General features: G+C 42.4%; 1 protein-coding gene across 7 annotated transcripts in view; it reads left to right on the forward strand.

Moving 5' to 3' along the window:
- The window catches only part of KCTD20 (potassium channel tetramerization domain containing 20), a 48,338-nt gene extending 21,097 nt beyond the window's left edge, over window positions 1-27,241 (forward strand). For 3 of the 7 annotated variants that reach the window (XM_034961975.3, XM_055113543.2, XM_055113544.2), the window contains 7 exons: window positions 6,119-6,324; window positions 10,855-11,128; window positions 15,203-15,305; window positions 15,673-15,793; window positions 17,641-17,838; window positions 20,809-20,919; window positions 22,982-27,241. In XM_034961975.3, the coding sequence (XP_034817866.1) occupies window positions 6,165-6,324; window positions 10,855-11,128; window positions 15,203-15,305; window positions 15,673-15,793; window positions 17,641-17,838; window positions 20,809-20,919; window positions 22,982-23,274 (1,260 nt within the window). In that variant the 5' untranslated portion in view covers window positions 6,119-6,164 and the 3' untranslated portion in view covers window positions 23,275-27,241. Of the gene's footprint in view, window positions 1-6,118; window positions 6,325-7,934; window positions 8,216-10,854; window positions 11,129-15,202; window positions 15,306-15,672; window positions 15,794-17,640; window positions 17,839-20,808; window positions 20,920-22,981 lie in introns of those variants that run through there. The other 4 variants (XM_034961981.3, XM_055113546.2, XM_034961979.3 and 1 more) reach the window with 3 other exon arrangements.
- The last annotated feature ends 629 nt before the right edge of the window (window positions 27,242-27,870 follow it).

The following is a 27,870-nucleotide window of genomic DNA, read 5'->3' on the forward strand; positions in this document are numbered from 1 at the left end:
CTTTTTTATGAGTCTTCAACTTCGGAACCATGTAAATGTTTTACATATTCAGGAAATACATTTTAAAAATAATGGGAAAATGCTATGATTGAATAAAAAGAGAAACAAATGAACCTACCTTACAGAACATACAGAGAAAAAATACACAGTAACTTTTGAATATAGCATGCTGACTGTACATCCTTAGTGGGATATGCTTTAAGGACAAAAAGAACTGCTCCCTTGACCAAAGCACCTAAACTTAGTAGGTTTATTGTTACTAGTAATTTGACATTATAATTCTGAAACTAGTCTATGAACCAAGAATTTCAATGTGAAGGAAAAGATACACTAATATAAAGTGAGTTAGGCAAAACCAGTATTAAATTTGAACTGAAAACATCAGTATAAACTCTATGAATGAATGAGAGAGACTGGGTCTTGCTCTGTCATGGGTTGGAGTGCAATGGCATGATAATGGGTTACTACAGCCTTGACCTCCCAGGCTCAAGTGATCCTCCTTCCACAGCCTCCTGAGCAGCTGGGACAACAAGTGTACACCATCACACACCCAGCTAATTTCTTATCTTTTGTAGAGACTCAGTACTTTCGGAATATGGTAGCCTCTTACTGTGAGTTCATAATAGTCCTAGAAGGAGGTCTTGTAGACATTTTAGATTTTCCCCATCCCTCTCTGTTTCCCCTCCCCCAAACTTCATCCCATTTTAACCTATTCCCAGAAATTCTGGGTGTCACCAGAGAGCATTATGTGCAGCAAAACAGAAAACCTGCTTAACAGAAAACATTAGCAGAGTTCTCATTAGCATGCATAAAGAAAAAGCACAATGGAACTAGACCAAGTGGTTTTCACATAAGAACAGACTGGAAGGGCTAGGATTTTTCAGTTTGGAATGAAGGTTTGGCAAAGATATAATTACTTCTTAAGTTTGATTATGGGATATGGGTTAAGGGCAGATTAGCTTATTTACCAAATTCTGTGGCATCCTACTTCATTTTCACCTCCCACCTCCTACACAGAGTGGAGATACGGTCCTAAGTATAAACAAGGGTACTGCCTTTTGGAAGATCATGTCCTTGCACTATTAACGGTATGAAATGGTGGCTCACGCCTGTAATCCCAGCACTTTGGGAGGCCAAGGTGGGTGGATCATGAGGTCAGGAGATCGAGACCATCCTAGCCAACATGATGAAACCCCGTCTGCACTAAAAATACAAAAATTAGCCGGGCGTGATGGTGCATGCCTGTAATCCCAGTTACTCAGGAGGTTGAGGCAGGAGAATTGCTTGAACCCGGGAGGCAGAGGTTGCAGTGAGCTGAGATCGTACCACTGCACTCCAGCCTGGGCAAGAAGGGTGAGATTCCGTCTCAAAAAAAAAAAAAAAAAACAGTATGCAAGCATTATGCTTTTGAGATACATCAATATTATTGCCCCCATGCCATTCCAATTAGTTTTTTTTTTGTTTTTTTTTTTTTAATCTGAGTAATTCAATGGTAGGATACTGAATTTATTTAAGGGAATAGTGATCTAGGTAAATATCTTGTTTTCTTCAGAAATAATTGATTAGGAGAAATTGCAAATAAGAAAATATATAAATTTATTATCTACAGGCTGTTGTGGATTCATACTCAAGATGATTGTTCTAGAGAGAAACCAGTACATTCTTTTTTAGGTGCAAGGAATATGTAGAGATAATTCCACTATCAAAGACTGTATATACATTTTCCAAGATGGGGAGATGATGGTGATAAAACTATTTTGCTGTTCCAGGTCAGTAAAATCAAGATTTAACAAAATATGGGCCTTCATGGGAGGCCTGTGAAATAAATAATAAAATATATACTCTTAAAATATATAGCTCCTCAGAGTGTATAAAATGCTTTCACAGAATGTATGGAAGTGAAGCATGAACTGGCTTGCTGGATGTTTTCTTTGCTTCACAGCTGTATATTCTGGGTTCCATTATTAATATACATTTTAACTCTTGCTGCCTTTCCAAAGCAGTCTCTTCAGTTACTGTTAAGCTATAACAGGGTGGTGAACCTCTGGTTCTTGCACATTGCTGTGACCTTCAGAGTTGTGTTGACCAAAAAATAGTTTTGCAGCAATAGAGAATTATATTGTTGTTGAAGTGTTTTGTTTCTTTTTTTTTTTTTTTTTTTTGAGATGGAGTCTCTCTCAGTCACCCAGGCTGGGGTGGTCTAAGCTCACTGCAATCTCCGCCTCCCGGGTTCAAGCAATTCTCCTGCCTCAGCCTCCCGAGTAGCTGGGACTACAGGTGCACACCACCACACCCAGCTAATTTTTGTATTTTTAGTAGAGACGGGGTTTCACCATGTTGGCCAGGATGGTCTCAATCTCCTGACCTCAGGTGATCCGCCCACCTCAGCCTCCCAAAGGGCTGGGATGACAGGCATGAGCCACTGCGCCTGGCTGTGTTTTGCTGCTTTTTTTCTCTTTTTTTTTTTTTGAAACAGGGTCTTGCTCTGCTGCTCAGGCTGGAGTGCAGTGGTACAATCACAGCTCACTACAGCCTCGACCTCCTGGGCTTAAATCATCCTCCCGCCTCAGCTTCCCAAGTAGCTGGGACTACAGGCATGCACCACCATGTCTGGCTAATTTTTAAATTTTGTTTAGAGATGAGGTCTTACTATATTACCCAGGCTGGTCTTGAACTCTCAGGCTCAAGAGATCCTCCTGCCTTGGCCTCCCAAAGTTCTGAGACTACAGGTGTGAGCCACTGCACCTTGCCTTTTTTTCTTTCCTTTTTTTTTTCCCGCCTTCAATCTCTTCTGAGGACGAAGATTCATTTGGGGGATGGCTACAGAAGTGAACCAGGGTAGGCAATGAAAATATCATTCAAAGTTGAATGAAGCATCCATGCTGGAAGGGGAATAGAACCTTACTATTATATTTAAACTGCCTGCTCTGGTTTGTTGAAGAACTTGGTATCAGTTTGCTTCTTAGGTTTCATAAGTCAAGAGATTTTTGTTCCATCATTCTGGGATTTTAGAGGAAATAGAGTTTATAGGGGACTTTGGGAAATGCTGGGTTCGGTGATATCTGAAAGTATGTGCCATTAAACATTAATCCTGGGCTGGGTGTGGTCGTGCACACCTGTAATCCCAGCACTTTAGGAGGCCGAAGCGGGTGGATCACCTGAGGTCAGGAGTTTGAGACCAGCCTGGCCAACATGGTGAAACCCCGTGTCTACTAAAAATACAAAAATTAGCAGGGCATGGTGGTGGGTGCCTGTAATCCCAGCTACTTGGGAGGCTGAGGCAGGAGAGTCGCTTGAACCCAGGAGGTGGAGGTTGCAGTGAGCTGAGATGGCGCCATTGCACTCCAGCCTGGGCAACAAGTGAAAGACTCCGAAAATCCTTCAGGATTTTTTTTTTTTTTTTTTTTTTTTTTTTGAGACAGAGTTTCGCACTTTCGCCCAGGCTGGAGTGCAATGGCGCCATCTCGGCTCACTGCAACCTCCACCTCCCAGGTTCACGCCATTCTCCTGCCTCAGCCTCCCGAGTAGCTGGGACTACAGGCGCCCCCACCACGCCCGGGTAATTTTTGTATTTTTAATAGAGACGGGGTTTCACTGTGTTAGCCAGGATGGTCTCGATCTCTTGACCTCGTGATCCACCTGCCCCAGCCTCCCAGAGTGCTGGGATTACAGGTGTGAGCCACCGTGCCTGGCTCTGAAGGATTTCTTGAAAAAAGAAATTCTGAAGCCAAATCCATTTGGGAAAACTCTGCAAACTGAATCCTCTCTTGGAGTTCCATAGTACACTCTGATCTTACTCGTCAAAGCATTTGTTTGTTATAAACAACTTAAATATTGATAGGGAGGAGAGTAAAATTGTATTAATAGAATGTTATACAGCCCTTAAAAATGAATGAACTAGATCTCAATCTTCAATCATGGATGGTTCTCAAGAACATTTAGAAAAACATTACAGAATGAGAATGAGGCATATAGTATATAATTTGTGTGTTTTTTAAAAACTGTATGCTTTCCCCAGTATATCTGAATAATAAACATGCATTTTAATAAAGTCTGAAAGGATTCCTACCAAGCAAGTAATGATAGTTACTTGGAGAAATGACTGGGATTGGGAATGATGAACAAAAGGTCCTTTTTTGCATTATCTATAAGGTTTGAATTTTCTTAGGAATATATTTGTGTATTACTTATAATAAAAGTTAATTAAATGCAAATACCTGTTAAGTGCTGAGAAAGTTACTTTATTTATCCTCCGTGGTGATACCTACCCTGCTAAACTCCAAGTACATCCATTTATTAGTTCACCATATACAAATTAAACTGATTTTGGAGCCCTGGTTTTATAAACTAGGACATTTTTTATACCATGATAACAAAATGATTTTCTTACATTATGAAGATTAAATTAAGTGGCTTATACAGTCTAGTCCATGCAAGTTCTCAAGAAGCAGGCTCAGTCAAGCTTATTGTGTGTTGGTTCAAGAGATCTTTTCGAGTGCAACAAAGAGAAGTTTGAACTTGGTTCTTGAGCAGCTGGAGGAGCTGTAAATAGATTGGAATATTATGGTTCAAAACCAGTTAAGATTAAAGAAGCAGACCGTCTTTGGTAATGTTCTTTCCAATTCCATGGACCTTGTTCTTTATCTTATTCTGTAGACTTGATTTTGACATCTGAGCCACACTTGAAGGCATTGGTGGTTCTGTTTGACTTTACCAATCACCAAACATCAATTTTAAATGGCTGCATTTTTGTAATATAAATACTTTATTTTTAAGAAAGGATAATTGTGAAAAAAGCTGTAGTCACATTGAAGGTTTTCTATCAATACATTCACTTTATTCCTTCAATTTGCTTAATAAGAGCCATTGTCTGAGAAAGATTTCATCAATTGAAAGTATCTCTTCTTTAGCATGATTTATTTTCAGGCATATTCCTCTATCCGTCTTATCAAAGTGGTCATTTTTACATTTCATCTAAGTGAAAACTTGGATCAGGGCATAAACTGATCAATTTTATGCTAAAAATATTTTAATATATGTTATGAAGGGATTCAAAATTTCATTTACATTACAGATATTTATTATGTTTATTTTTTATAGATGTTTATTGGCACCTACCACATGCTTGGTATGCCAGGAAATTCAGAGTATTAAAATGCATTACTGCCCTTAGTGAGCTTCCTGTTTCCTAAAATATTAAGCATGTAATCCATATGCATACAAATTACTGGTGATTTAAGATGATTCTTCCACCAGAATGCCAGTGGAAATTTGTACAGTGTAAACTGTGAAAGTGCTAAGTAGAGTGAACTCCAGGAATATTTTGAGTAGCCGCCATCGAGGATGGAAGGGTTGCAGGGCGTGATTAACCAGCAGAAAGTTATGAGGCCCCCTGTGTGGCTGCTGTGGCATCTCCATCCTGCCTGATCACTGGGGGTCTTGCACGTGGCAGTCACATAGTGTGTGTTGTTCATGGGGACTCTGCACTGCTTTCGAGAGAGATGAATGACATGATTAGCTTTACAGCCAGTGTGATTTTGAGGTGGGGTTTCGGGATTGAGCATAAGGTATACAAAGTGAAAGAGAGAAAAGGGGAGATAAAAAGGAGAACTTGAGCTCTACAATCAGAATTAGCTTTTTTCTTCAGCTCAGATGATTCTCACACTGGCTTTAAGGTTGTGATTGTTTTTTAATTTCCTGGTGCTTAATTGTTGCAACAGTGTATGTGTCAATTTTAAAAAAACATAGGTTTTCTTTAGTTGAAAAGTTGGACTCTCTGCTGCCCTATGTCTCTGTAATATGAATACCACAAAATTATTGTACCACCATTTAATGTAGAATTGATCATGAATGTGACCAAAGTCAGTGAATTTGATGTCTGTTCATGGATAAAATTATTTCCTGGTAACAAGTTTATCTGCATTCTTAGTAATTTGATAAAGACCATTTAAATCAGCCCAATTCCTATCGATATAAAAATCACAAAAATGTTTAAGATGCCTATTTCTCCTGAGAACAGGAATGCTAGCTGTCAGTTTTCTAGTTTTGCTTTCATACCATGGAATTCCTTAGAAATCTGTTTTGTGAGTTCTAAATCATGCATATTCCTGTGTTCCAGGATTTCTCTCTGATCAAACGGACAGTTCAGGACTCAGAATCTAAGGATGAATGTTCACCGTGGCAGTGACAGTGACAGGTTATTGCGGCAGGAGGCCAGCTGCTTAGTGGATGATACTTCAGCTGCAGCCCAAGAAAAAGAAGCAAATAGCCTGGCTTCATCTGGTCCTCATAATCTTACTTATCCTCTAGGTCCCAGGAATGAAGGTACAGTGATTAGCTCTTGACTTAATTTGGGGGGCTTTCCAATACCAGAGCATCTACTCTACCCAGAAGGCATGAATGTTTTTAATCTAAATAAATTATCCAATTAATTGCTTAGCTTGCATATCACAATTACATAAAGCTGACCTTCACAGAAACTCTCCACTTATTTAATCAGTCTAGCACATCTAATATGGTGATAATGGTATTAAAACAAACAAACAAAAACAGCCACAGGTTTGGAGTCAGAAGACATATTCAACTTCTAGCTCAGCTGCTTATTAGTTGTAACCATGGATGAGATCCTCAGTCTTTCTGAGCCCTGCTTTTTCTTTTCTTTATTTTTTATTTTTATTTTTATTTTTTGAGATGGGGTCTCACTCTTCACCCAGGTTGGAGTGCAGTGGCGCGATCTTGGCTCACTGCTGCTCTGCCTCCCAGGCTCAAGTGATCCTCTCACCTCAGCCTCACGAGTTGCTGGGACCACAGGTGGGTACCACCACACCCAGCTAACTTTTTATATTTTTGGTAGAGACAGGGTTTCACCATTTTGCCAAGGCTGGCAAGCCTCACTTTCTTAATCTAGAAAACAAGGCTATTAATATTCTTCCTAGGCCCGGCACGGTGGCTCACGCCTATAATCCCAGCACTTTGGGTGGCCAAAGCAGGTGGATCACTTGAGGTCAGGACTTCAAGACCTGCCTGGCCAATGTGGCGAAACCCCCATCTCTACTAAAAATACAAAAATTAGCTGGGCGTGGTGGCAGATGCCTGTAATCTCAGCTACTTGGGAGTATGAGGCACAAGAATCGCTTGAACCTGGTAGGCGGAGGTTGCAGTGAGCCAAGATCACACCACTGCGCTCCAGCCTGGGCAAGAGAGGGAGACAGTGTCTCAAAAAAAAAAAAAAAAAATTCTCCCTACCTCACAAGGCTAGTAGATTAACAAATTAATAGATGTGAAAGATCCCGATAAACTGAGATGCTTTTTAACTTTTAATTAAAACAATAGCACCAATAATAGCAACTACCATTTATCGAACATTCACTGTATTAGGAACTTTACATACATTCTTTAGATCAGGGGTGGCAAACTGGTCAAATCTGTCTACCTGTTTTTGTAAATAAAATTTTAATGAAACAGCCATCATGTCCATATTGTCTATGGCTGCCTTCCTGCTACAGTAGTGGCAGAGACTGACCACAAGCCTAAAATATTTACTTTGTAGCCCTTTATGGAAAATTTGCTGACTCTACTCCAGATTAGTCCTTACAACTATTATCCTTGTTTTACAGATGAGGAAACTGAGGCTTAGAAAGCTTAGGTAACTTGCTCAGGTTCACATTGCTAGGAGGTAGTGGGCTGAGATGATTTCTATATGTGTATTAACTGACAGAAAAGCCTATGACTGCCGCTGAAGAGTACACCATTAGGGAGAACTTGTGCAAGGAGTCTGTTTTCCTACTCGCCCATTTAAGCAGGATAGAACCTGAGGTGTCTTCTTTGGGTTTTGGAATAAACCCATTTTAATTGCTTCATTATTGTGGAGAAATCAAGCATTCTAAAGAACTGAATTAGTAATTCTGGTATCTATTTCTTTTTTTTTTTTTTAGACGGAGCCTCGCTCTGTTGCCCAGGCTGGAGTGCGGTGGCGCGATCTCGGCTCACTGCAAGCTCCGCCTCCCGGGTTCACGCTATTCTCCTGCCTCAGCCTCCTGAGTAGCTGGGACTACAGGCACCTGCCACCATGCCCGGCTAATTTTTTGTATTTTTAGTAGAGACAGGGTTTCACTGTGTTAGCCAGGATGGTCTCGATCTCCTGACCTCGTGATCCGCCCGCCTCGGCCTTCCAAAGTGCTGGGACTACAGGCGTGAGCCACGGCGCCCGGCCCAGGTATCTGTTTCGTTTTTAATAAACAGCACCTCACGTGTGAAAGCCTATCCTGGTGATCAAAGTGGGTTGCCTGTGGGTTACCTGGTGATTGCCTGTGGGTTACCTGGAAGCGTAGCTTTTGGTGTGCAAACATGAGACCACATTGAAAGTTTATGAGAAGCTATGGGATGGGAACTCTAAATAGGTTTTTGATCTAGATTTTTGTTGCCTTTTATCTACAAACAAATGGGAAAAAAACTAAGTGTCCTCTACCCAACAATTTATTTGGTTGTTTGAGTGTAGGAAATCAGACTAATTTCCCAGAGGTCATAGGCATTAATCATGTTCCTGAATTTGTTTACAAATTTTATAAACAAGAGGAATGGGAGTAATTCAGTTGTATTGATAACTTTTTTTTTTTTTTCAAAAAGGGCTTGAAGAAAAGATAGAAAAATGTTAACAAATCTTGCCAAATGTAGGTGATGGGGCGTATGTATTATATTAAGTTTGTGCTTCCCTATGTTTGGAATTTTTCATTAAAAAACTTTTTTTTACATTAAAACAAAATAGGGCTGGGTGTGGTGGCTCACACTTGTAATCACTTTGGGGAGCCAAGGTGGGCGGATCACTTGAGGAGACTGCCTATTTAAAAGAACCCTTTGGTAATCCTTTGTAAATACTTACTTCTGATTGTCTTCTATATACATCCAGATTTCATATATCTAGTTTTAAGCCTGTTTTGTATCATGCAGTATTTTACATATATATATAATTTTTTTTTTTTTTTTTTGAGACAGAGTCTTGCTCTGTTGCCTAGGCTGGAGTGCAGTGGTGCAATCTTGGCTCGCTGCAACCTCCACCTCCCAGGTTCCAGAGATTCTCCTGCCTCAGCCTCCCGATAGCTGGGATTACAGGCACCCACCACCACTTCTGGCTAATTTTTTTTTTTTTGAGACAGAGTCTTGCTCTGTCGCCCAGGCTGGAGTGCAGTGGCGCGATCTCAGCTCACTGCAAGCTCTGCCTCCCGGGTTCACACCATTCTCCTGCCTCAGCCTCCTGAGTAGCTGGGACTGCAGGCACCCGCCACCACACTCGGCTAATTTTTTGTACTTTTAGTAGAGACGGGGCTTCACCATGTTAGCCAGGATGGTCTCGATCTCCTGACCTCAGATGATCTGCCCACCTTGGCTTCCCAAAGTGCTGGGACTACAGGCGTGAGCCACCGCACCCGGCCTATTTTTAAGTGCTCTCACATCCTTAATTTCAGTTTATAAGTGAAACAGCCCTGTGAGGTATATGGAGTGAACATTATTTATCCTCAATATAGATGATGGACCAGGTAGAAAAATTAAATAAATTAACTGGCCAGGCGTGGTGGCTCATGCCTGTAATCCCAGCACTCTGGGAGGCCAAGGTGGGCGGATCACGAGATCAGGAGATAGAGACCATCCTGGCTAACACGATGAAACCTTGTCTCTACTAAAAAATACAAAAAATTAGCCAGGCATGGTGGCGGGCGCCTGTAGTCCCAGCTGCTCGGGAGGCTGAGGCAGGAGAATAGCGTGAACCCGGGAGGCGGAGCTTGCAGTGAGCTGAGATCGCGCCACTGCACTCCAGCCTGGGCGACAGTGTGAGACTCCATCTCAAAAAAAAAAATAAAATAAAAAAAGGAAAGGAAAGAAAAATTAAATAAATTGCTTAAAGAAAACAGCTTTTTGGTGATACTAACAGATTTCATGAATGAATCCTAATGCCATTTGCACTGGAACTTTTCTGCTGAGAGTAAGACCTGCCGTTTTGAAAAAATAGTGTAGGTGATGTTAGGATTCTCCTGTACATAGTGAAAATGCCTTTTACTGTGAATTTCTAGGAAAAGTAATATATTGGAAAATTAAAGACTATCATTATCCCTTCTGAAAAATAAAATTTGTTTTTGTTTTTGTTTTGTTTTGTTTTATTATACTTTAAGTTTTAGGGTACATGTGCACATTGTGCAGGTTAGTTACATATGTATACATGTGCCATGCTGGTGCGCTGCACCCACTAACTCGTCATCTAGCATTAGGTATATCTCCCGATGCTATCCCTCCCCCCTCCCCCCACCCCACAACAGTCACCAGAGTGTAATATTCCCCTTCCTAAAATTTTAAAACAATTTTGAAGAATCTGAAAATGAATAGTTTTGGCACATATTAGTAGCAGGTTCCTTAAATAAAACACGGGAAATATAAAAGTATTATTTAGCAATAGAAGTGAAAACAAGTAAAAAGTGATTGCCTCTGAACCAACACCAGGGAAGGTATAGGGAATAGCAGGGGAGACTGCTGGGCCTCCACATAAATTCTTCTCTACTGTTTTTCTTAACCATATACATAGTTTACTTTAGAAAATTTAAATAATGTTCAAGTGTGGGCATCCTGCCTTCATCCTCTCCCTCCCCCAACCCTCACATGTACATGGAAGAGATCCAATATAAGTCTCTAGTTTTTTTGTTTGCTTGCTTTTTACTTGCTGCAGGCAAGAGGTTTTTTTTGCCTGTGAACATCTAAAATTTGGGGGTTTTTTGTTTGTTTACTTGTTGTTTTAAAGAAGACAGGGTTTATTTTTCTCTCAAGGCTTTTGCTCTCAAGTTGTTTTGGTTTCTTTGTATGTTCTTTTAGACCTCTCACTTGACTATGCCTCTCAGCCAGCAAATCTTCAGTTCCCTCACATAATGCCCCTTGCTGAAGACATCAAAGGTTCTTGCTTCCAAAGTGGGAATAAACGGAACCATGAACCTTTTATTGCTCCAGAAAGATTTGGAAACAGTAGTGTGGGCTTTGGCAGTAATTCCCATTCCCAAGCACCAGAGAAAGTGACGCTTCTTGTAGATGGCACACGTTTTGTTGTGAATCCACAGATTTTCACTGCTCATCCGGATACCATGCTGGGAAGGTAACTGATGATAATTTTCTTCCAAATTCATTCTGTTCTCTATAAATAAAAATACCTGCTGTTTATCTTGCATTAGATATAACAATAAAAAGTATTGTATAGGTTGGGCGCGGTGGCTCACGTCTGTAATCCCAGCACTTTGGGAGGTCGAGGCAGGCAGATCACCTGAGGTCAGGAGTTTGAGACCAGCCTGGCCAACATGGTGAAACCCTATCTCTACTAAAAATACAAAAATTAGCTGGGTGTGGTGGCGGGCACCTATAATCCCAGCTGCTACTTGGGAGGCTGAGGCAGGAGAATCGCCTGAACCTGGAAGGTGGAGGTTGCAGTGAGCCGAGACCACACCATTGCACTCCAGCCTGGGTGACAGAGCAAGACTCCCGTCTCAAAAAAAAAAGCATTGTATTTTTATTTTTCTGCCCTCATACATTTGTGAAAGGGAGGGCAAGCTGGTAAAAGCCTAATACATGTTGGTATTTCGGGGTGGGGAGAGTACTTCATTTACAAAGCCAGTATAGTAAAATGAGCCCCACAAAAGGAAATAAAATCTATTTGGAAACTATGAAAAAATAACCTGCTAAATCTCATTCTCTGCTCCTCTACAAATTCACTCTAAGTAATGTTTTCAGAGTTTCACAGGTCAAAGATGTTGGGGGTAAGGTGAGACCTAAATCTTGCTCCCTTTTTAAAAAAAAAAAAAAAAAAAAACAGTATTAGGCAAATGTTCTGCATGGCACAAGAACAAAGCTATTTTACTGAAAAGCATTTCCCTGCCATCTATTGCAAGTTTTATGCTTGGCAACAGATGCTATACTGTCATTTTCTAATGTCTTCCATTACTATTCAAGTTTTTTGAAATGGAATCTTTAAATAGAATCTTTAAACCTAGTTGTTTTGTTGTTTGTTTCATAATTGCCCTCTTTATTCTTCATGGTCCATTCTCTGTGCTGCTTCATTCAGATTTATCTCCTCTTAACCGTCTCTGGCCCCCAGATTTTTAGGGTTAGAGTTTAGGAAATGGAAATAGCCTACTAAGGAAGAACACTGTCCAGGAAGGAGTCTCAGAGCCTGGGCTAGGAGTAAAGAGATTGTCTTTCTGGCCAACCATAGACCTTAACCTAAGGAAGAGCAAATTGGGATAAGAGTAAAAATAGTAATAATAATGATATTATACATGTAGATTTGGCTTTTGATCATTTTCATCTACTTAGAAGTAGATTTTATTTTGTTTAGAGATCTAACTCAGGACTTTGAATTAATTAAACTGAGTTAGAAATTCGAATTGATCACACTAATTTATTGAATTCTAGGCTAAATAGAATCCAGCCATTCAAATATATGTGTATTTGAACATATAAATTCACAGTGAACCTTTTTTTTTTTTTTTTTTTTGAGACAGAGTCTCACTCTGTCACCAAGGCTGGAGGGCAGTGGTGCAATCTCGGCTCACTGCAACCTCCACCTCCCGGGTTCAAGCAATTCTCGTGCCTCAGTCTCCCAAGTAGCTGGGATCACAGGTGTGTGCCACCACACCCGGCAAATTTTTGTATTTTTAGTAGAGATGGGGTTTCACCACGTTGGTCAGGCTGGTCTTGAACTCCTGACCTCGTGATCCGCCCACCTCAGCCTCCCAAAGTGCTGGGATTACAGGCGTGAGCCACTGTGCCTGGCCACAGCGAACCACTTTTTAATTAGAACCAAACCTGTCTACATATTTCTTAAACGTCTGAATTAAGATAAAAGTAGAACATTAAAACCTTTTCCAGACTGGCCCTCTATTTTTTATCAGGTTTGACTTCCTGTTCTCAGTTTGGGTATTACCATCATTCCCACCCCCTGAAAAAAGTGTTTCTCAGTGCAGGCTGGCTGTTTTAGGTATGTTGCCTCTGAAAGTAGTGATCAAGAGAAGAAAGGCAAATGTTTTCTGGGTAACAGATTCTTGGGTGACACTGGTTTTTTGAATCTTGGAATGGGTTGTCCCATGAAGAGGAGAGTCTGGTTCTTTATCTGTATGGTTCATTCAGCTGAATTGGCAAGGTCGTAAATTCTGTAAGTTATTTAGATTTGTTCTGTTCTGTGGCTACCTGTCCTATGATTATATACAGTACTTGTAAGCCTAGCCAGTGAGCTTACAGATGTGGGCCACTAGTCACAAGGGGAGAAGCTGAGAGAAAGAGAATGGATTAATGCAGATCCATGCCACTACTAAATAAATAACTCTGAGCTGAAGTCCAGCTGATAATAAATGGGGGGATTATAGTTACAATATGTTCACTATTTTTATTCAAAGCTCTCTGAGCTAGACTTCATTCAACCAGAGCATTCCAGAAAAACATCTGCATTCTTTGGAGGCTTTTATCAAGATGGAATTCTTATGTGTGGTACAGTTATTTGGGAAGCATGTGAAATGGAATCATTTTCTTTTCTTTTTTTTTTTTTTTTTTTGAGACGGAGTCTCGCTCTGTCGCCCAGGCTGGAGTGCAGTCGCGCGATCTCAGCTCACTGCAAGCTCTGCCTCCCGGGTTCAGCCATTCTCCTGCCTCAGCCTCCCGCACAGCTGGGACTACAGGCGCCCATCACCACGCCCGGCTAATTTTTTGTATTTCTTTTTTTAGTAGAGACAGGGTTTCACCATTCTAGCCAGGATGGTCTCTATCTCCTGACCTCATGATCCGCCCACCTCGGCTCCCAAAGTGCTGGGATTACAGGCGTGAGCCACCACACCCGGCCGAAATGGAATCATTTTCAGACCTTTGAAAAGCAGCCAGTTCGCCGGGCGCGGTGGCTCACGCCTGTAATCCCAGCACTTTGGGAGGCCGAGGCGGGCAGATCACGAGGTCAGGAGATCGAGACCACGATGAAACCCTGTCTCTACTAAAAATACAAAAAAAATTAGCCGGGCGCCCTGGCGGGCGCCTGTAGTCCCAACTGCTGGGGAGGCTAAGGCAGGAGAATGGCGTGAACCTGGGAGGGGAGGTTGCAGTGAGCCGAGATCGCGCCACTGCACTCCAGCCTGGGCGACAGAGTGAAACTCCGTCTCAAAAAAAAAGAAAAGAAAAGAAAAGAAAAGCAGCCAGTTCAGGCTGGAGGACAACAGTTGTGAACAGCTGAACAGGCAACACTTCCCAGCAGTTTAAGGAAGGAAATGGCAGTTAACCCCCATTTGATTGGGAAGTCAAATCTTAGGCTGGTTGAAGATAGCAGCTGCCTGCCCTATCCTTTGTGTTATCTAACCATTCCACAGCTCATACACAGAAGTGCAGCAGGAGTGGAAGTCATGGGGTCATTTAGACTGCAAGGAATCTGATAGCGGGAGGAAGGATGGGGAGAGGCAAATAAGAAAAGCTCTTCTCCCTGTACCCTCATGACTTCTGAGTTCATGCTGACAGCAAGCCTGTCTCTCTGAAATGCAGTAAACTGCTGATAAGCCTAATACCTACTACCCTCCTTTTCTACTTGATCTGAAAATCCCATCATTAATTATTCTTTGTATTGAGTAAGGCCATTTTTCCCCCAGAGCTCGACTATTAAGACATACCAGGAAAGCATTAACATAGCTGCATCTAACAGAAGATGAGATGTTGAAAAGTAAAGCTCAGAAATATTGATGGATGGCATATTAGATAGGTCAGTATTGACAGATGAGGGGACAGGAATAAAAAGGAGCCTAGATGCTGTCTTTCTGAGCTGTCAGTATAGAAAAGCAGGTTCTTGGGCAGTGGGGAGGGCATGAAAGGCCACCATCTCAACACAGATATTTTCCAAGGGCCACCTCTGCAGTTGCTATTTACTGCATTTACTGCCAAAGAAACTCACTACAGATGAACTTTGTGGACTTGATCCTTCATTCTTCTTTGTACACAAATGCTTAAAGCAATTGCCTTTTTTTCCTGTCTGAAGGGAGCTTCCTAAGACTTGAGTTGTCTTGTAGGCATTGGGTTCCAGTGCTGTGTTTTTAATTTATACTATGAGAGAGTGGGATGGAGTCTTCCAGAATGAGGTGGAGAAGGGAGAAATCTCATCTGTGAAGAATCATGGTGGAGAAGATAACATTATTGCCTGGATATCTTTCAGGATGTTTGGACCAGGAAGAGAGTACAACTTCACTCGGCCCAATGAGAAGGGAGAGTATGAGATTGCTGAAGGCATCAGTGCAACTGTATTTCGCACAGTGCTGGTGTGTGGTAGCCTTTTTTGTTACATTCTCTTCCCCAGGGGCATGTGTGATCAATAGCCTTGAGAGTTCCATCAACTATGTTATTGACTTTAGGGTCTCTGGTTTCCAGTTGTTTCCTTTCTCCCTTTGTTTTCTATTCCTGTAACTTTTAAGTCCTTGCTTGTTTGTATGTGAGCTCTATCAGTTACCAAGTTCTGGTTAAACAAGTCAAGATAGCCAGGAGCTGTTTTGCCATCTAATGAATCATCCAATTTGGTGATAATTCCAGTAGCTCATTGCTTTAACAGAACCGGGAATGCACAGGGATGAAGAAGTAATTTTTCATCTTGTTCTCTGCCTACATTTTTTCTTCCTAATCTATTTACAGGATTATTACAAAACCGGTATCATCAATTGTCCTGATGGCATCTCTATCCCAGATCTTAGAGATACTTGTGATTATCTCTGCATTAATTTTGACTTCAACACTATCCGATGTCAAGATCTGAGTAAGTACAGGAGCAGGTGCCAGCTGCACTTAAGCAGCTGAACTTTGAGTTTTCTTGGAAGTCACTGATTTTTTTTTTTTTTTTTTTTTTTTTTTTTGAGACAGAGTCTCACTCTGTCGCCCAGGCTGGAGTGCAGTGGCACGATCTCGGCTTACCGCAACCTCCGCCTCCTGGGTTCAAGGGATTTTCCCTGCCTCAGCCTCCCAAGTAGCTGGGATTACACATACCTGCCACCACACCTGGCTAATTTTTGTATTTTTAGTAGAGATAGGGTTTTGCCATGTTGGCCGGGCTGGTTTTGAACTCCTGACCTCAGGTGATCCGCCCGCCCTCAGCCTCCCAATGTGCTGGGATTACAGGCGTGAGCCACCAAGCCCAGCTGATATTTTCTATTACTAAACAGAAGGAGTTTCAAGTTTAGGTTGAAAATCTTCTGCAGAGGCAGAGATGTGATACTAACTAACCCTTTTCCTCTCTTAGTTCAAAGCACTGTGAGGAACTGGAGTAGACAAAGGAAAACAGATAGTAGTTTCTAAATGGAGCCTGACCAGTGGGAGACCAAGCTGACTGCTTCCCTCTTGGGACTTTGGTGTCTCGACTCTAACAAACAAGGATACTGATTGTCCAACATGAGGAACAGTTCACTAATAAAGTCAAACAGCACAAATTGGCCAGGTTCTCCTGATCATGATATTGCCTTTTTTTTTTTTTTTAATTTGAGATGGGGTCTTGCTACTATGTTGCTCAGGCTGGTCTCAAACTTCTGGCCTCAAGCAGTCCTCCCACCTCAGCCTCCTGAGTAGCTGGGACTACAGGTACATGCCACCACGCCTGGCTTATTATTATTGTTTTGTTTTGGAGACAAGAGTCTCGTTCTGTCGCCCAGGCTGGAGTGCAGTGGCACAATCTCAGCTCACTGCAGCCTCCGCCTCCTGGATTCAAGCAATTCTCCTGCCAGAGCAGCTGGGATTATGGGCGCGTGCCACCATGCCCGGCTAATTTTTGTATTTTTAGTAGAGATAGGGTTTCACCATGTTGGCCAGCCTGGTCTCGAACTCCTGACCTCAAGTGATCTGCCACCTCGGCCTCCCAAAGTGCCGAGGTTACAGGCATGAGCCACTGCGCCCGGCCTATTATTATTAACTTAGTGTTTGCTAAGTGCTTTATAGATACGGACTTGCTTAAATCTTATAATAGTCCTGAAAGATGGGTGATAACCTCATTTAAGAAATTAGCTTATTCAGAGCTCTAGGCATTAAGGCCAGGATTAGAACTCAGATTGTCTGACTGCAAACTCCATGCTCTTATTACCTGGGCTTCCTGAAATTATATAAATAACTATTCTCTGAATTTCATGATACATTTCCCTGCATGTTGCATGAAAGCCCCTGTACATGTGATTTCTTTACTGAGTGTATTACACATTTAGAGTAAGTCCTTTGGTGTCACCAAAATTCAGATTATTCCTCTATTATGGTACTCTAACTCCATGAAATCAGGATCCAAACCATCTTCAGAAGAGGTACTACAAAGAATCATCCCCAAATGATGATTTCATCTCTTATAGCATTAACATTTATGGTCTGACCTTGTAAGTCCAACAAAACCTCAATTGATCAGAATGCTCAAGGATTATTAAACATGAGTAAATTGAAGAGTGGTAGAATAGGAGACATACCTTAACAAAGCTTAATTATCACCCTGGAGCAGGAAACAATCTCTGCCTTTAAATGTGCCACTTCTCTGAACCTCATCAATGATAACAGCCATTCCCTCATAGTCTTTTTCACTCCAGTAATATGTGCATTTAGGCAGAAAGCATGTTCACCTACATTTTCTCTCTGCAGGTGCTTTACTCCATGAACTGTCTAATGACGGTGCTCATAAGCAGTTTGATCACTACCTCGAAGAGCTCATCTTGCCCATCATGGTGGGCTGTGCCAAGAAAGGAGAACGAGAGTGCCACATTGTTGTGCTGACGGATGAGGATTCTGTGGACTGGGATGAAGACCACCCTCCACCAATGGGGGAGGAATATTCCCAAAGTAGGAGCTTCTGGCATGGTGTAGATGTTTTCAGCAAGAAACTCGCTACCTGGAGTAGTAGCTTGATCCTAGAACCAATGTGAATATCAATGTTGAGCCTGTAATGAGCACACTCACCTGGATGACAAATCCCTAGTGATGCAGGTCTAGCCTTTATGCTGGGGAACACAGTGAATGTTGTTCACCATTCACTCTTTCTCTGGTGTCTCGTACTGTGTAAGATACTGAGGCAGCACATTAAATGATGGTGTCATTCTTCTCTTAATTCATTTTAAATCCTTTTGAATTGGTAATAAGTCAAAATTCAAAAAACATAAAAGGATATACACTAAAAAGTCTTATTCTCACTCCTGCCCCATCTATCCAGTTTTGCTTCTCAATTTCTTTTACAGGCTTCCAGGTATATTCAATGTACATATATAACCAATTACTTGTTTTCTCCTCCTTTTTCAAATGTACCATATTATACAACTGTTCGGTGCCATGTGTTAACAAAAATCTTCGACATTCTGTGCCGGGCGCAGTAGCTCATGCCTATAATCCCAGCACTTTGGGAGGCCGAGGCAGGCGAATCATGAGGTCAGGAGTTCAAGACCAGTCTGGCCAACATAGTGAAAGCCCATCTCTACTAAAAATACAAAAAATAAGCCAGGCATGGTGGCGTGCGCCTGTAGTCCCAGCTACTCAGGAGGCTGAGGCAGGAGAATCAGGTGAACCTGGGAGGCGGCGGTTGCAGTGAGCCGAGATCACGCCATTGCGCTCCAGCCCGGGCGACAGTGTGAGACTCCATCTCAAAAAAAAAAAAGAAAAATCTTCAACATTCTTTTTTGTGGCTCTATAGTGTTCCCTTGCACAAATGTGCCATAATTGACTTAACCAGCCATTATTGGACGTTTAAACTATTGGCCAGGTGCAGTGGCTCATGCCTGTAATCCCAGCACTTTGGGAGGCCGAGGTGGGCTGATTGCTTGAGGTCAGGAGTTCGAGATCAGCCTTGCCAATATAGTGAAACCCCATCTCTATTAAAAATACAAAAATTAGCTGGGCGTTGTGGCTCATGCCTGTAATCTTAGCTACTCTGGAGGCTGAAACAGGAGAATCACTTGAACCCAGGAGGCGGAGGTTGCAGTGAGACAAGATCACACCACTGCACTTCAGCCTGAGCGACAGAGCAAGACTACGTCTCAAAGAAAAAAAAAAAAAAAAGATTAACCGGGCATGGTGGCCCATGCCTGTAATCCCAGCTACTCAGGAGGCTGAGAGGCAGGAGAATCATTTGAACCCAGGAGGCAGACGTTGCAGTGAGCCGAGATCATGCCATTGCACTACAGCCTGGGTAACAGAGCGAGACTCCGTCTCAAAAAAAAAAAAAAAAAAATTATACCTTTATAATTTTGATAGATGTTGCCAAATTATCCTCCATAAAATCTGTACCAATTTACACTCAGAAAACAATACATGACAGGTTTGTTTCCCACCCCCTCACCAAAACAGTGGCTTTTTCTTTTCTTTTTTTTTTTTTTGAGACAGAGTCCCACCTCCTGGGTTCAAGTGATTCTCATGCCTCAACCTCCCAAGAAGCTGGGACTACAGGTGCATGCCACCACGTCCGGCTAATTTTTGTATTATTAATAGAAACGGGGTTTCACCATGTTGGCCAGGCTGGTCTCAAATTCCTGACCTCAAATGATCCACCCGCCTCAGCCTCCCAAGTGCTGGGATTGCAGGCACCATGCCTGGCCAACAGTGGCTTTTTAAAAAATTTTTTTACAGATAGAATCTTGCTCTTTCACCCAGGCTGGAGAGAAGTGGTGCAATCATGGCTCACTGCAGCCTCAAACTCCTAGTCTTAAGTGATTCTCCCACCTCAGCCTCCAAGTAGCCTGGGCTGCAGGTGTGTGCCACCATGATTGGCTAATTTTTTTTTTTTAATTTTGTGTAGAAATGGGTTCTATGTTGCCTTGCCTAGGCTAGTCTCAAACTCCAGGCCTCAAGCCATCTTCCTGCATCTGCCCCCGAAAGTGTTGTGATTACAGGCGTGAGCCACTGTGCCTGGCCCCAAAACAGTGTTTTAAAAACTTTTATCTTTGCTACTTTCTTAATAAGTAAAAAAAAAACTGCAGAATCTCATGATTGGCATGAGTTTTAATTACATTTCTTATTTCATGAGTGAGGCTGAAATTTTTGTTTTGTTTTGTTTTTGTCTTTTTTGAGATGGTGTCTCCCTTCTCTTGGCCAGGCTGGAGTGCAATGGCGTGATCTTGGCTCACTGCAACTTCTGCCTCCAGGGTTCAAGTGCTTCTCCTGCCTCAGCCTCCCAAGTAGCTGGGATTACAGGCACCCACCACTATGCCTAATTTTTCTGTTTTTAGTAGAGACGGGGTTTCACCATGTTAGTCAGGCTGGTCTCCAACTCCCAGCCTCAACTGATCTGCCTGCCTCGGCCTCCCAAAGTGCTGGGATTACAGGTGTGAGCCACCACACCCAGCCAAAACCTTTTTAGTTTTCAAGAGCCATTGTAATTTCCTTTTTTGTTTATAGTGTTTGTGCCTTTTGCCCATTACAAAATCAGATTGTTAGTTTTTTACTTAGTGATTTGTGAAAGCTCTATTTGTGGCAGCTCTTTCTAATTAAGGAAATTAGCCTTTTATGAGTTGCAAATATTTTCTTATTCAGTTGTCTTTTTAGCTTTGGTAAACGGTTTAGGCTATGCAGAGATGTTGTATTTCTAAAATCATCAGTTTTTCTTTTATGGCTTCTAGGTTTAATGTTGTACCCAGAAAGTCCCCACCCTGAGACTATAAAAATTTCTCTTATGGCTTATGTATTATTTAACATTTAATCTTTGATCCATCTGGATTATTTGGGATTAGGAGTCAAGTATATCCTTCATTAGTTTGATTTTGTTAGCTTCTCTCTTTCCTCTTAGGTCTTTACTCCATGGCTAACCCTATATTTTTTCTTTTTCAGTTCTTTATAGCTCCAAGCTCTACAGATTCTTCAAATATATTGAGAATAGGGATGTTGCAAAAACAGTGTTAAAGGAACGGGGCCTAAAAAACATTCGCATTGGAATTGAAGGTAAAAAAAAAAAAAAAAAAAAAAAATCCCAGTCAACATTCAGGTTGGGTCTATTGCCACAGCTTACATCCTCAAAATTTAGCCTCCAGAGGCCTAGAAAATAGGCATACATGAAAACCACATTCTTACTCAAGTTTGAATGTTCCTGTTTTTGTCATTTTTCTTTTCATTTTATCTCCAGTTGAAAATGGTTCAAAGCAGCCACAGAAACAAGTTCGAGTTTACTACTTCAGGATAAAGAGCAGCGAGGGCAAAGGACAGTGGTAGGGAGATACAGCAGGGCTTGTGGGCTCACCAGATGAGAGCGTCGTTCTGCCACCAGTCTTGGTGAAGATGTTTCTGGTATCTGGAAGGGTCCTTCTGAAAAAATAGCTTGGGGACTCAAAATTAAAGATTATTCCGGCTGGGCACAGTTTGTTGTGCCTATGATCCCAGCACTTTGGGATACCAAGGTAATTGCACTCCAGCCTGGGCAATAAGAGTTAAACTTCATCTCAAAAAAAAAAAAGATTATTCCATACTTTTGAGGAATGTCTGAATATATTAACAGAACTACTTTGAATGATCTTGAGCAGTGGCTCCCAACCTGTGGTCCCCATGGAAGGCTCTCAAGAGACTGATTCCTGGAGAGTGCTAAAGTCATTTGGTCTCTCCTACGTGGAGTGGATCTTTTTTTTTTTTTTTTTTTTTGAGATGGAGTCTCACTCTGTCGCCCAGGTGGAGTGCAGTGGCACGATCTCGGCTCACTGCCAGCTCCGCCTCCTGGGTTCACGCCATTCTTCTGCCTCAGCCTCTCGAGTAGCTGGGACTACAGGCACCCGCAACCACGCCCAGCTAATTTCTTGTATTTTTAGTAGAGACGGTGTTTCACTTTGTTAGCCAGGATGGTCTCAATCTCCTGATCTCGTGATCCGCCGCCTCGGCCTCCCTAAGTGCTGGGATTACAGATGTGAGCCATGGCGCCCGGCCCCCTATGTGGATCTTTGTTTGACTCTTGTGCTTTGCTACTCTTGTTGCCTCATTTCTGCCCACAGAACCCATCAAAGCTTCATTGTGTCTGACTTAAGTTGAATTTAAAGTTGGAGGACTTTTTTTTTTTAAGAGACAGGGTCTCACTCTTCTGCTTACACTGGAGTACAGTGACACAATCATGGCTCACTGCAGCCTTACCTTCCTGGGCTGAAGTGGTCCTCCTGCCTCAGCCTTCCAAGTAGCAGAGACCACAGGCATGCACCACTATGCTCCACTATTTTTTTTTTAACCTTTTTTCTAAGAGATGAGGTCTCCCTCTGGCCCAGGCTGGTTTTGAACTCCTGGACTCAAGCGATCCTCCCACCTTGGCCTCCCAAAGTGCTAGGATTACAGGTGTGAGCGACAGTGCCCAGCCTTGGAAGACATTTTTGAGATTATCTATTAAATCTCCTCCTACTCGGTCTTTCCCTTGTCTGTTAGGTGCATTTCCCAGAACAACCCATCAAACTGTTTTACCATTAGAACATTCTGCCATACATATTTAATAGATAACAGCCTCCCTCTCCTGCCTGCCTTCTAGTTAATAGCCTCTGAAGCTACTTTGACTATTTTTCCCATTTCCATGTGACAGCCTTTCACATATTTTAGGCAGCATCTCTGTTTTTTCTTTAGGCTAAACATTCCACATTTCCTTAACTGTTTCTCATATAGTATGCCCTCTAAGCAACAGAATTAAGAGGACTAGGGTAGCCATGCCTTGGCAGGACTTTTCTTCTATGGTATTGTTGCCAGCAACGACAGGTTCCTGAACTGGTAAGAGGCTTCTCTCCTCTTTCCATTAGAAGGGATAGAATTCTTGTTACTTCTCAGATTAGTCCCTTCTAGGGACAAGACCTACTAATCTGACCAGGAAGGAAATGAACATGTAGGTGACTGGGGCTGGGAAAGCATGGGACAGGGACTGGTCACTTCCCACATATTTTCCATGCTGTGATTTTGGGAGAAAACTGATGTGGTTAGGAAGGAGAAAGTATGGACACCAGAGTGAGCACAATTTGTTAGTCATGAGAATGGCCTTTTTCCATTGCAGGTTACCCTACCTGTAAAGAAAAAATTAAGAGAAGGCCTGGCGGCCGGTCTGAAGTCATCTATAATTATGTACAACGCCCCTTCATCCAGATGTCATGGGAAAAGGAAGAAGGGAAGAGTCGCCATGTGGATTTCCAGTGTGTTCGAAGCAAATCCCTCACGAATCTGGTAGCTGCTGGAGATGATGTCTTGGAGGACCAGGAGATATTAATGCATCACCCACCCCAAGTGGATGAACTTGACCGGCTAAATGCCCCACTTTCTCAGATGGCTTCTAACGACTTTCAGGATTAGGGCCAGCTGTGGGTCTACTCCTTGTTGGAGCCCATCTCACCTGGGATGCCTGCAGCCAGCCCTCCCTCGTGATTTGTCTCACCTTGAGTAGGAGACATGCTTCTCCCCTATCCTTTTCCTTTCTGCCATAATTAACATATGTCCTTTTCAGTAAGTCCATGCCTCTGGCAGGGGATGAAGAAGTACTCACTGGTAATTAGCTACCATCTTTGCAGCAGCCCTGGTAACTTGAAAAATTTGGGTCTGGTGCTGTTCATTGAGTCTTTGTGTAACTGCAAAAGCAGGAAAGGAAGTCAAGACTCCTGTTGCCTCGTGTTTAGCAAAGCAGTCCTTATCCTTTATACTCTGTTCTTGGGTTTTGTTTTTGTCTTGTTTTATACCAGGCAAATTGCTTAGTAGCAAAGGGACCAAACTTAAAAGGTGACAATCTCTAACTTCTAAAAGCAGACACCAATCGGATGCTCATTAGAGGTTAATGAAGATGCCATTCTTGGTGGCCTCTGCACCCAAATTGCATCTGGAAAGAACTAGGGTCTCGTTCAGAATGTCCAAAAGGAAATTCTTAGCTTAAATTCAGATTTGTGTCTCATTAATGCAGTGAACAATTCAAAACCACACAGATTCCTTGGCAGGAAGGACAATGGAATAACAATGTTGATGAGACCTTTTTAGCTTCAAGGTTTCGGAGTCTAAACAAATGGATGATTCATTTGGAATGAAACTCACAATGCAAGTAGAAGGACCTCTCCAAATCAGGCCAATTGGGTTATCCTGGCTTGGAATCTGGTGTGAAACCATAGGTCTTAACACTCTGGAGCAGCACATTGCTGTGGATATGTCCAGGAGACCTTAGATATGGCTTAAAGGCTTTCAAGATGAGGACAGAAATTGCTTACAATTGCTCAGTTTCTCAACAGAAAGACTCATGAGTGCCAGCATGGGGTACATGGAGTGAAGCTGGGTGGGAAGCATCATCTGCACAGTCCCTGTCCTAGTGCAGGATTTTTCTCTGTATGTTTTCATACCATGGGATTTTTGGATATCAGTGTATTTTGGTTCTTGAAATAGCCTAATAGCTGCTCACACATTGGGTAGGAATATTATACCAATGTCATCCCCAAAGGGTGAGCTGAATGGAAATTAAGCCCAGTCATTTTATTTGATCTATTAGCTCTGTTATCAGTGCATGATCACCCAGATCACCCTCCTCAGCCCCCACAGTGCTGAACCATCTTCCCTCCTGTTCTCCATGGCTATTAATAGTATAGCTAAATTTAGAGTCCAGAGCCAGATATAAGTATTTTGGGATTATCTCCCAGTTTGTGGTAGAAGCTGACTGGAATACAGGTTGAGTATCTCTTATCCAAAATGCTAGGGACCAGAAAGGTTTCAGATTTTTTCAGATTTTGGAATACTTAACAGTTGAGCACCCCAAATCTGAAAGGCTTCTGAACATCATGTCAGCACTCAAAAAAGTGGATTTTGGAGCACTTCAGATTTCGCATTTTTGGATTTGGGATGCTCATCCTGTGTAGGAGAGGCTACTCGATTCCATTTAATGACTGTCCTAGTCATAATCATCCAAAGATAAAAGCCAGGTAGATGTTGAAAGCTCTTTCCAGGGCTGAAAAAGTGTTCTTACATTCTCTGCATGTGACTAGCTAGCATCACTGTGGAAATTAATGCTCTGTTCTTCACTAGAATGTAGTAAGTGGTTAAATTGAGCTATTCCCCACCTGATGACTATTGGCATCCATTTGCAAGGCCAATGGCCTGGATTAAGGGTTAGGATTATTTGTAGCTAGAAGGTAATTTTATTTCTATGAAACTAATTGGCTCATATTTGAGGTCAGGTTTGGCCTTGACCTTACCAGTACATTTATACCCACTACCAGTTGACTAGCCCAGATAATTGTTAAATGGTGCTTCTTTTCTGCTTCTCAGTAGACTTCCATGCCATTACAAAGGAAATTTGAATTACCTAGTGTTTGTATATTCCATGATAAGTATGTATAACTTCTGTTACACAGCTTATGTATTGTTAACATTTAAGTGTAAACCATGCCACAGCTAACACTTAAAAATGAAAACTAATTCGTTCTTGCTTAGGGAAAATGCCAGGTATGAAGTATGGCATACACTTGACACTGTCCTGTGTAACCCTTTACTTTGCTCAGGCTTTCAAGATTGAGTCTTTTTCCCCCAAATTAGGTTAACATGCATTTGACCCCAACCTGTGGGGTTTGAGTAAGCTGGAAATCTGTGACGGTAGGCTTTCTAGTGTCACGAGGTGGTGGTGACTGAAGGAAAAGCCGGGATCACAGGTTCCTTCTGATGGAGAGGAAGGTTTATTTCTATGCCCCTCCCACCACCCTCCACCTAGAGCTCACCCAAGCCTGCTCCAGTCCCAGGGGCAGGCCATTCTGCAAAAGCAGGACCTCACAGAAACAAGGGCTGGGTTGAGGTCACCCCCTTCAGAGTTGGTTCCTGGCCAGATGGGTAAGAGGCATTTGTAATTTTAAAAACGTGGAACTTGGGTTTGGTGTTTTCTTCTAAGTGCCTAAATAAGCAAGCCAGGCTGTTGATATTTTAGCCAGAGAAATCGGCAAGCCAAGATTAACCCGAATCTGAAGTTTAGAATCTTGAGTTTGCATCTGCATCATATCATGCTGTTTTGATGAGGAAACATTTGCCACTGAGGAGTTGGAGGGAGGGCAAGACGACAGTGTTAAGTCAGATCATTTAATGGTTTCCCCTAAGCCCTGGAAAAATATTTGAAAGAATGGCAGCAAAAAGGTTAAGAAAGCAAGCCAGATTTACTGCACAATATGCAGTACCCAGTACTACTTTAAATCCCAAGAGAACAGTGTGATGTCTAATATATACAGGTCTATGAAAATACTGTGGAATAAGCCCAGGAAGGTTAGATGTGTTTGCAAATAAGTGTCCCAAAGGGTCCCCCTCTAAGTAAAATAAATATTCAGACCACAGGCTTTAATGTAAACTGTCAAAAAGTGGGATGTGAAGGATTTTTGTTAAGTCAAGTGTCAATCGAAGTTAAAAAGCAAGGGTTTTTGGCCAGGCGTGGTGGCTCACGCCTGTAATCCCAGCACTTTGGGAGGCCGAGGCCAGCAAATCACCTAAGGTCAGGAGTTCGAGACCAGCCTGGCCAACATGGTGAAACCCCGTCTCTACTAAAAATACAAAAAAATTAGCCCGGTGTGGTGGCGAGTGCCTGTAGTCCCAGCTACTTGGGAGGCTGAGGCAGGAGAATTGCTTGAACCCGGGAGGTAGAGGTTGCAGTGAGCCACGATCATGCCACTGCACTCCAGCCTGGGCAACAGAGCAAGACTCCATCTCAAAAAAGAAAAAAAAAAATTAAAGGTTTTGGCTGGGTGCAGTGGCTCATGCCGGTAATCCCAGCACTTTGGGAGGCTAAGGTGGGAGGATCACTTGAGGTCAGGAGTTTGAGACTGGCCTGGGCAACGTAAAAAATTTAAAAAATAGCCAGGCATGGACATGGTAGTGCATACCTGTGGTCCCAGCCACTCAAGAGGCTGAGACAGGATGATTGCTTGAGCCCAGGAGGATGAGGCTGCAGTGAGCCATGATGACGCTACTGCACTCCAGCCTGGATGACAGTGCAAGACCCTGTCTCAATATTTTAAGTCAAGGGTTTGTAGTAATGTATTCAGTGCCACTTCTTGCCATCACTTTGCAATTATTGAAATGGGAATACTGAGCTCAGAAAGCAAATATGATGCTTTCATGGGAGATGGAGCCACATTTGTGTTCTGGGTGGGATCTCTAGTGCAGGAGAACATTACATTTTCTTCTGAAGGCAAAATGCTTGTAGGTTTTGCCTCTACTTTGTATTTACTTTTAAAATTGCACTTGTTCACCTACCAGTGTTTACGAAATCCTGTATTTGGGATGCTTTTTCTATAATAAAATATTATAATTTGTGTGTCTTTTTTTTAGCAGAAAGTAAAATTAGAAATAAAGATGTTGGGCCAGGCGCGGTGGCTCACGCCTGTAATCCCAGTACTTTGGGAGGCCAAACGGGTGGATCACTTGAGGTCAGGAGTTCGAGACCAGCCTGGCCAAGGTGTGGCAAAACCCTATCTCTACTAAAAATACAAAAATTAGCCAGGCGTGGTGGCACATGCCTGTAGTCCCAGGTACTGGGGAGGCTGAGGCAGAAGAATCACTTGAACCTGTGAGGCAGAGGCTGCAGTGAGCCGAGATTGTGCCACTGCATTCCAGCCTGGGTGATAGAGCAAGACTCCGTCTTAAAAAAAAAAAAAGTAGGTGGGTCTTTGAAGACTTCACTACCAAGGTGGTAGGTGAAGCCACAGTATGGAGATCACCAAGAGATCACACGACTGAAGAGGGCAAAGGCACCAGCACCAACATTTAAGTGTGGAACTAATAAGAAGGAAGTCAGGGAGATGGGAGGAGAGTGAGTTTGTTTTAAAGGTTAACAGGTTAACATCTCTGGGATGCTTCACTAAGCTACTCACAACTCTGGGTTGGCTTGTCATCGTCACATCAACACTAATGTAAATAAGGTGATGCTACATTCCATTAAGCCAC

Source organism: Pan paniscus, chromosome 5, assembly GCF_029289425.2.
Source record: "Pan paniscus chromosome 5, NHGRI_mPanPan1-v2.0_pri, whole genome shotgun sequence".
NCBI lineage: Eukaryota > Metazoa > Chordata > Mammalia > Primates > Hominidae > Pan > Pan paniscus.